Source organism: Aegilops tauschii, chromosome 2 (assembly GCF_002575655.3).
Source record: "Aegilops tauschii subsp. strangulata cultivar AL8/78 chromosome 2, Aet v6.0, whole genome shotgun sequence".
Taxonomy (NCBI): Eukaryota; Viridiplantae; Streptophyta; class Magnoliopsida; order Poales; family Poaceae; genus Aegilops; species Aegilops tauschii.
Window position 1 is genome coordinate 622,537,136 of NC_053036.3, and position 9,625 is coordinate 622,546,760.

Consider the following 9,625-nt stretch of genomic DNA (forward strand, 5'->3'; position numbering starts at 1 on the left):
TTGCTATCCATAAATTCTATATCATTTCCAATCAGCAATATGTCATCCACATATAATATCAGAAATACTACAGAGCTCCCACTCACTTTCTTGTAAATACAGGCTTCAACGTAAGTGAGGTCCCATGCGCCGCCCAGCTCGCCCACATTATAGCTTACCGCAAACGCGGTGCTCAGGACGCCCAAGTGACGTAGTTGGTGCTGAGGTCCCATGCGCCGCCCGTCTCGCCCACATTGTAGGTTACCACATGTTAGCTTATATATTAGACCCGAGATATATGTTAACATGTGCTCCACTTAGATATGTAATACTTCACTTATTACAAGTTCAAATGTAGCCTACAAATACATATTTTCGAGACAAATCAAACAATCATGCTAATTATATATCTATCTAAGTATAAACCTCTGCCTGGTACAAGTCAAAGTTATGCAAGTCTAGCTTATCAAATTCTAGAATGAACATGTTTCTTGACAAATGTTGTATGAGAGAGACAATAAAAATCTTTATTAAAGAAGAAGCCCGAATACATACAATCTACACATATAATTACTTGGCTACATGTATACTTGCTAGTAATAATTACTTTACTATACATGACTTTATACATGTATGTGCAGCTGCACAAATGAACTCAAGCCATGAGGCCAGCAACGGCAAGCAAGATGGCGAGGCCAAAGCCCGTAGCCTCCACAGAGATGGTGGCGGAGACGGGCGTCGGTGGGGGAGCGTTGCTTGCACTTGGGCCGCTGGCCGGGCTAGGGGATGAAGAGGAGGAGCTTGGCATGACATCGATCGTGACCTTCATGCCACCCGCAGAATGGCCAGGGAAGCCGCATATGAAGTAGCGGGTGCCAGTCACGGTAAGGGCGATGACATCATTCCCGGAGTTGAGGGTGGCAATGGGGATCGCAGTGCTGCATGAGTCGTAGTCGGCCTTGCTGACCTCGAGGACATCGTGCGCCTCATGGGAGTACTTGAAGACGATCTAGTCCTCGGGTTGGAAGTTCCTGGAGGACGCCCATGTGCTGTAGTTGGTGCCGAGGTCCCACGCTCTACCGGGCTCGCCGACATTGTAGATTGCAGCCGAGGCGGTGCTCAGGATGGCCATCGCGGCCATGGCAAGGAGAATGGTTCTGGTGACGGCCATGGCAGTAGGACCTGGAAGCACGGCAGTGAGAGCTAGCAGAGGAGATACAGTCGGATGCTACTATACTGAACCTTGAGGTCAGATTGTGTTGCTTCTTTAGGTGTCTGTGTCGGGTCCTATATATACAAATTCATGGCCAGGTGGGTTGAAGATACGCGTGCGGTAGGTGAAAGCGTAGAATATGGAGTACGCGGGAACACGAGGCTAGGCATGCAGCTAGTACGTACTTGGTCATATACTCAAACACCTAGATAGATAGTATATAATAAATAATAGACTGAAGATGTTAAGACCTTTTCAAGCGTTCTCATGGAGAGCTCCTGTTCGGCGCCTTATGCGCCCGAACAGCTCCCTGGCGCCTGAAGGAGATGTCTACCGGGCCGGCCCAGAAACCTTCGCTTGATCGCTGCGCCTCTCAGCGAACAAGTAGATCAACTACAAAAAAGGATATTTTTGCAGGGAGTCGGATTCACACTCAACACCTCACCCTTCGCATATCAGTGCATGAACCACTAGACCATCAAACAACTTGTATTCACAGACTTCGTTTTCCTTCTTTTATCCTTTCTCCAGCTCGCAAAGCCCCTGGTGTGGCGAAGCGTCCCAAACCTTTTTTTTTCTTTTTTTTCTCTTTTTATGTAACGGTTTTATTTGCCTTTTTCCTAAATACGTGAACTTTCCTAAAAAAATCAACGGAAACATTTTTTTAAAGAAATGAACTTTTTTCAAATTTGAAAAAAGTTCATTGGTTTTTTAAGTTCATCAAAATTGAAGAAAGTTCATCAAATCTGAAAAAAAGTTCATCGAATTTTAGCAAAGTTCATCATAATTTAAAAAAGTTCATCGAAATATAATAAAAGTTCATCATAATTCAAAAAAAGTTCACTGAATCTGGAAAATAGTTCATCGATTTTTTGAAAAAGGTTCATTGAATTTGAAAAAGTTCATCAAATTAAAAAAACCGTCGAATTTGGAAAAAGTTCATTGACTTAAAAATGAGTTCATCGAATTTGAAAAAAGTTCATCGCGTTTGCAAAAAAATTCACCGAATTAGAAAAAAGTTCATCCAATTTGAAGAAAAGTTCACTACATTTGAAAAATAGTTCATCAAATTTTGAAAAAACTTCATCGAAGTTGAAAAAAAGTTCATGAAATCCGGTGAACATTACGAATTAGAAAAAGTAAAAAAAGCAAAAGAAAAAAGAAAAAAGAAAAGAAGAAAGAAAAAGAAAAGAAGGAACACAATAGGTAAGAAAATATACTTGATCAGAAAACGTTGAGTTGCGGGGTGGTTATCAAGTGGCACGCTGAACCGCTACCGCGCGTGTTCGAGTCCTCCCTGGTACTTCTTTTTTGCATCAGTTTAGATAGAAAGAAAGAATTTGGGCCGGCCCGCGTAGCCAGGGGGTATGCGCCCTGTACGATTAACACTGTATTCGGCGCTGAGGGCGCCGAATAGGAACCAGCGTTCTCATGGCATAGCAGCCAGGGGCGGAGCTACAGGGTGGCCAGGGTGGGCCGCGGCCCACCCTGGGATTTAGGGCCAGATTATTATATACCTATGGATTTTTTACCGGCCAGAAAAAAATCAGCACAAAACACATACCGATTGATCCAGCAGCGGAACGGAGCCACACCCTCGTCTCATCCACTGCAGGTCTGCACCCGCCTCGCGCCCTCGTCTCGACGCCATCCGGCCCTCGCCTCACCGCCGCCGTTCCTCGCGGCCTCGCCGGTCGCTGGCCGGAGCGGCGGAGCCCAGCCCGCCTCCCCTTCCCGCCCGGCGCTAGCCTGGCCCTGCCGCCCGCCCGCCCCTGCCTTGACCCGAGCCGCCTGTCGCCTGGCCCTGCCGCCCGTCCGGCCCTGCCTCCGCCGGAGTCCGGCCCTCTGCCTCCCTGCAAAGCCGATGGCCGTCGGTGCCGCTCAGGCGCTCAGTAGCCAGTCTCCGGCGGCAGCAGCCAGCAAGTGTGCAAATCGATTTAAGGTACCGAAACCCCCTAATTTTTTATTTAGGGTTTGCTTTTTTGCACTATGCTACCATGAATTGATGAACACATGCATAATTTTCACATCATTTCTGTCTCAATTAGCTTTATTGATAGAAACTAATTTTTATTGCAGAATTGTTAAAGAATGAAGAGGGCCGGAGACATTGTTTCTCTGAAGATAGGAAAGAAGAAGAAGGCAGGGAGATGTGGCCGAAGAGCAAGCCGGAGATGAGAAGTTTTCCTTGGAGTCATTGATCAAATTAGTCAAGAGCTTGAAAATTGGTTTGATGAGATTAATATGGAGTTGCTTTCTTGTATGTCTGCTTTGAATTTGGTGTACTTACTTCTAAAATTGGTATTGTTTCTACCGGTGGCAACAACAAATGTTGAGAGAGCATTTTCTGCTGTGAGTATAGTTAAGAACAAGTTGAGAAATAAGATGGGTGATAGTCTTTTGGGTGATTGCCTAGTCACATACATTGAGAGGGATGCTTTTGCCGAGGTGAATGAAGATGATATAATTGATACTTTGATGGCAAGGCAAAAGCGTAGGCCAGAAACATAGCCTTTTTGAACTTCTCTAGGTATGTATTATGATCCATATAGTATGCACTATGTATGCTTCTTTATGCAAAACTTAAACTTAATCAAGAATTTTAGTGTGTTTGTAAGACAATAATGATCTATTTCTATGTGATATTGGTAACTGGTTAGAACGTCCACATGTCATATTTCTTGTAAAAAAATTTGGGGGGGTCGGACCACCCTGATGTCAAATGCTAACTCCGCCACTGATAGCAGCCATTGCGTGCTGCTTTGCTTCAGTATCGACGCGGACTAGGCTCCAAGGAGACATAGTTGACTATAATAACTCACAAACCTTGTAGAAGTAGATCCAAAGGTCCAGCCGCATTTAAACTCTCACTATAGAAAAAAAAAATTCTCACTTCCTCTTATTAAAACTGGCAGCCTTGTTGTATGAATTCCATGTCACAACTTTCAACTTAAGAGGTAATAGTCCTATATTAAAATCACGAAGTAAATTTTTTTGACCGCGGATTAAGCAGAGAAATAATGACCGACATTGCATCATCCTGAATTGCAAAATAACAGCTTAAAAAAAGAGTGAACGGATATTATATTAAAGTAAATTTTATGTAATAAAAGGATGGATATACAATGGCGCCAACGAGGACTACTTTTGATTATAGTGATGAAAATTTTCTTGAAAGTTAAGTACACCGGACACACCCACCAACGTTGGATAGACGTCTATGGTCTATTTGGACTATTTGTGGTACATGCTCATAGCATCTTTTTGCTAGGTAAGCCTTGAAATTTCAGCATTTTCTACTAACCCTCATGCACTGTACATTTTACTTCAAGGTGAATTGAGGTTTAAATGGTGAGAGCAGACGATTTATACACGGTGCCTGCTGGTCCATATTATCCAGTCGGTCGCGTTTCTTGCAGATCGGCGCCCAAAACAAAGTTAAAGCTGGCAGGGAAAGGGAAAACATTTTAATAAAATAAGCGGTTATTCCCTCAAAATAAAATAGGCGGTTAGCTAGTAGGGACCATCTTGATGAATGTTCTTTACCTAATGTCGAAGGTATTTTTACAGTGGACGGGGCCAGGACAGGGGAAATTTTGGTCCTTCACGGCGTCGATAGTCATCGATCTCAGGGAAGAATTCATTCCCGAAAAGCACCCATCACCGACTCCCATGGCTCTCTCTCCCTCGATAACGGTGACTGTCCCTTGCAACACTAGAAACAAGAACATGTATGGCACTCCACGAGCAAAGGACGGGATTTTTGCCCAGCCGAATTTCATCCAGTATGTTTCGGGTTGGGGGCATCCTAATTGTTCTCCACCATTTGTGGCAGCTGGTTCTTGGGGACAGTTCATTTACAATCAGGGGCAATACAAATTACATGTCTAATCTAAGTATATATTTCTGTAATACAAGTTTAAGTTACGAAAGTGTTGGTTCTCACGGTTTAGCAAGAACGTGTGTCAAGACAAATATTGTATAAGACCAAACGAATTTTTATTAATCTCCAAAATGAATCAGCAAAACGCAAAACCTGAATATGTCCAACATACACATAACTACTTGACTATACACACATATAGTTGCTAGTAATAATTACTTGACTATACACAAAGTACACATGTGCCTGCGGCTGCAGAGATGCACTCAAGCCATGAGGCCAGCAACGGCAAGCAAAACGGCGAGGCCAAAACCGGTGGCCTCCACATTGGTGGCAGCGGAGGCAGGGGTCGGCGGGGGAGCATTGCTTGCACTTGGTCCGCTGGCTGGGGCGGGTGACGAGAAGCCAGACATGACATCGATCTTGACCTTCATGCCACCCGCGCAATGGCCAGGGAAGCCGCAAATGAAGTACCGGGTGCCGGAGGCGGTGAGGGTGACGATATCATTCCCAGAGTTGAGGGTGGTGATGGGGCTGGCGGTGCTGCAGGAGTCGTAGTCGGCCTTGCTGACCTCGAGGACATCATGCGCTTGAGGGGAGTACTTGAAGACGATCTGGTCGTCGGCTTTGAAGTTCCTGGAGGACGCCCATGTGCCGTAGTTGGTGCTGAGGTCCCACGCTCCGCCGGGCTCGCCAACGTTGTAGATCGCCGCTGACGCGGTGCTCAGGATGGCCATTACAGCCACGGCGAGAATGGTTCTCGTGACAGCCATTGAGGTTTGAACTGCAAGGAGAGCTAGCAGAGGAGATTACAAGGGAGGTGCTGATGTATTGGTCCTTGAGCGGGGAATGTGTTTGCTTCCCTAGGTGGCGGTGTCCGGTCCTATATATAAGGACAATACAGTCCGGGTGGGACGGAGAAACATGTGCGGTTGGTGGAAACGTAGAATGGAGTGCGTGTGCCTGGATATGGGACTTTGAATGTTGTGTGTAGTAGGTGGGAACACAAGCAAGCTAGGCATGCAGCTGGTACGTACTTGATCAAAATTGACTCAGTTTGTGAAGACCGGGCTGTGCTGTTAGCCTGCTGACCATTTCACGCGTTCTTTTCCTTTTTCTTCAATATCGACGCGGTCTACAAGACATGACGTAGACTAACACGATCCACATACCTTCTGACGTAGATGCTAAAATGTTGACAAATCATTTTTTATTAGTGGATTCGACATATTAAAGAGACCCTAAAATGTTGTTGTCGGAATTATTTAATTATATGTACTAATTCAATATGAAGTACAAATGGTACATTTGGTCACTATAATGTTAAACTATATACCTATATTAAAAAGAGATTTTTTTTAGGGAATATATAAATAAGAGCTTTTTTATCACATAGTAGAAAATGGGGGTCCTACTGATTTGGAGGCCCTGTGCAGCCGAACACTCTACACAGGTGCGTGGTACGGGCCTGCCGTCGGAGGCCTGTTGCATGCCTTTATTAGGATCGTGCCTTGAATAGGTTACATGGAGGATATAGAGGCCAAGATCCAAACGAATTTCTACCATTGCGGCCAAGATAAACATGGCCTTTCGTTTTAGATAAAATTTACTTGATTGCAGGCTGGAAGCTCCATTTTTACCAGTTTTAAATTCCTAATTGTATGTGGTATGAACGCTTTAATTCTTGATTTTGATGCTCGTCTTTTAAGCAATACATATCACTTGCTTTCTATGTTGATAGTTGTGACTTGTTTTGTTGGAACAATGTTGTAACTTTTTTGTAACACTGAAGCAGTAATTTAATTAGTTGTAGCGTGCAACTCATGTATTAGAAAGCTGGAAATTAGACCGGAGAAATCTATCCAGCACTAGTATCAAAAGTAGTCCTCGTCACCATGATATATCTAGGTTTTCCATCAACAATGACCGAAGGAGAGGATCCGCATGTGAATGAATTACTCAAAGAACCACAAAGTGATGAAACTTTAATTACAAGTTTGCGTGTGAGGAGAGATTTTATTGTTCATTGTTTTTGAGATAGCTCACCAGTCATGCCAAATGGTAGGAGAGATATTCCCGCCAAGATATAGTGGATATTTGTAAACTTTAATTCAGTTTAATAATGCATCGCACTATATTATTTCACTCGATGACGTTATTTTGCAATCCAGGATGATGCACTGTGGCTCAATTGCAGGGCTCAACATGCCAGCTGATAGCTCCATTCTACCAATTCTAAACGTGTTTTTTTGTGTGTGTGGATGTAATTTAAAACGTGTTAACTTAACTGTATATGTTATGAAAGCTTTACTTCTTGATTTGAACATTGGAATTTTGTTCATCGTTCTCCTTCTAAATTGGAGGTCGTGACTTCTTTTGTCGTTGAAACTTGAAAGGTGTAAAAGAAATCACTAAAGGTTGTAACATAATTAGTTCTAAAGTGATATTCAGGTAGTAATGATGAAATATTGAATAAACGAAGTTAAAAGTTTTTCTTTTTTGAGAGAAGAGAAGTTCGAGTTGAATGCTGATCGACGAACCCTTGATGTACGTGAGCAGGGACATGGATTGTGATAGTCTACATCGCGTAGACCGCGTCGATACTGAAGAAAAGAAAAGGCAATGCGTGAAGCAGTCAGTAGGCCCGGTCTTCAGATCTTCCGTCGATCTATTATCTATTATATATCTATACGTGTTTGACTATGATGACCAAGTAGTAGGTGCATGCTGCCTAGCTTGCTTGTGTTCCCACATAAACATTCAAAGTCCAAAATTCAGATATATGTAGTCTATTCTACGCTTCCAGCCTTCCACCTACCGCACACGTTTCTTCAACCCAGCTGGGCATAGCCTGTATTGTATATATAGGACCCGACACAGACACCTAGAGAAGCAAACACAATCTCCGCTCAAAGGATCAACACAGCACCTGTCTTACAATCTCCTCTGCTAGCTCTCCTTTCAGTTCCAACCGCAATGACTGTCATGAGAACCATTCTCCTCGCCGTGGCCGCGATGGCCATCCTGAGCACCGCATCGGCGGCAATCTACAACGTCGGCGAGCCAGGTGGTGCATGGGACCTCAGCACCAACTACGGCACCTGGGCGTCTTCCAGGAACTTTCACCCCAGCGACCAAATCATCTTCAAATACTCTCCTCAGGCACACGACGTCCTCGAGGTCAGCAAGGCCGACTACGACTCCTGCAGCACTGCTAGCCCCATCGCCACCCTGAACTCCGGGAATGATGTTGTCTCGCTCACTGCCACCGGCACCCGCTACTTCCTCTGCGGCTTCCCGGGCCACTGCGCCGGGGGAATGAAGGTCAAGATCGATGTCGTGCCAAGCTCGTCCTCTTCCTCGCCGGCCCCGGCCAGCGGCCCCAGTGCAAGCAACGCTCCCCCGCCAGCTCCTGTCTCAGCCGCCACCTCTATGGAGGCCACAGGGTTTGGCCTCGCCGTCTTGCTTGCCGTTGCCAGTCTGATGGCTTGAGTGCATCTCTAAAAAAACATAGAAGTCACTGTTTACTATCAAGCATACGTGGTGTACATGTATAGTCAAGTAATTATATCGTATGTTGTATGTATTCAGGCTTCACGTTTTGCATATTCATTTTGGAGGATGAGTAGTAAAAATTATTTTAGTATTAGTACAATATTAGTCCCGAAACATGTTCGCCAACCATAAAAAGCCACCCTCAGCTCTGGAATCATGTCATACCCCTCATTATCACAGCACCCGCTATTTCATCCGTAACTTCCCTCGCCATTGCATGTGTGGCATGAAGGTCACGATTGATGTCATGCCTAACTACTCCTAGTGTCGCCTGCCCCGGCCAACAGCCCAACTGCAACTAACACTTCCCAATGTGTCTATATCTGCCGTCACCTCTGCGGAGGCCATGTGGTTTAGCCTCGCCATCTTGCTTCTCCTTGCCGATCTAATTGCTTGAATTCACTTGCGCAGCCCCACGCACATGCGTACCTTATGTTTAGTCAAGTAATTATTAGTTTATTACTAGTAACTGTATATGTGTATGGTCCAGTAATTATATGTTGGAATAGGATGGTTGCATGCATGTTGTCCCAATGTCTGTCCATACATTATTCAGTTGCTACTCCTTGCCCCATTGCGGATACCCGTCATCAGGGTATACTCTTTTTTAGCTAGTGGCATGCAAGTCGAATTACGAACTTTTTTTAGAATGAAGACGCTAGACGCGTCCGGCTTTAAATTAATAAAGCCACGAAGGCCACAACACCGAATTCTACAACGCACACACCACATAGCCGAAAGTCTCAACAGGCCACATCGACCACGCATATTACAGACCAAAGTTCATAGGGCAGGCCCCTGCCGACCAACTAACAAACTCGCTAATAAGCCAAAAAGAAAGTCGCCCAAAGAAGCTCAAGTCGCTTGACGAAGTCTCGTGATACTACTGGCAATCTTCTCCATTGTGCTCCTCATAAGATTGGCATCGCATTGTTTCCCCAACGGTGTCCAACTCTGTAGAAAAAGATGGCATTTGAAAATAACATCAGTCGGGT

General features: G+C 44.7%; 2 protein-coding genes and 1 pseudogene across 2 annotated transcripts; 1 reads left to right on the forward strand and 2 right to left on the reverse strand.

The window, feature by feature from the left end:
* Positions 1-634: 634 nt before the first annotated feature.
* LOC109733752 (mavicyanin-like) lies at positions 635-1,150 on the reverse strand (annotated as a pseudogene).
* A 4,041-nt stretch (positions 1,151-5,191) lies between these two features.
* On the reverse strand, positions 5,192-5,917 carry LOC109733751 (mavicyanin). The gene has a single exon (XM_020292969.3). The coding sequence runs from the start codon at positions 5,846-5,848 to the stop codon at positions 5,342-5,344; it is 507 nt and encodes a 168-aa protein (XP_020148558.1). The 5' UTR covers positions 5,849-5,917; the 3' UTR covers positions 5,192-5,341.
* Positions 5,918-7,959: 2,042 nt separating this feature from the next.
* On the forward strand, positions 7,960-8,787 carry LOC109733750 (mavicyanin). The gene has a single exon (XM_020292968.3). The coding sequence runs from the start codon at positions 8,052-8,054 to the stop codon at positions 8,565-8,567; it is 516 nt and encodes a 171-aa protein (XP_020148557.1). The 5' UTR covers positions 7,960-8,051; the 3' UTR covers positions 8,568-8,787.
* The last annotated feature ends 838 nt before the right edge of the window (positions 8,788-9,625 follow it).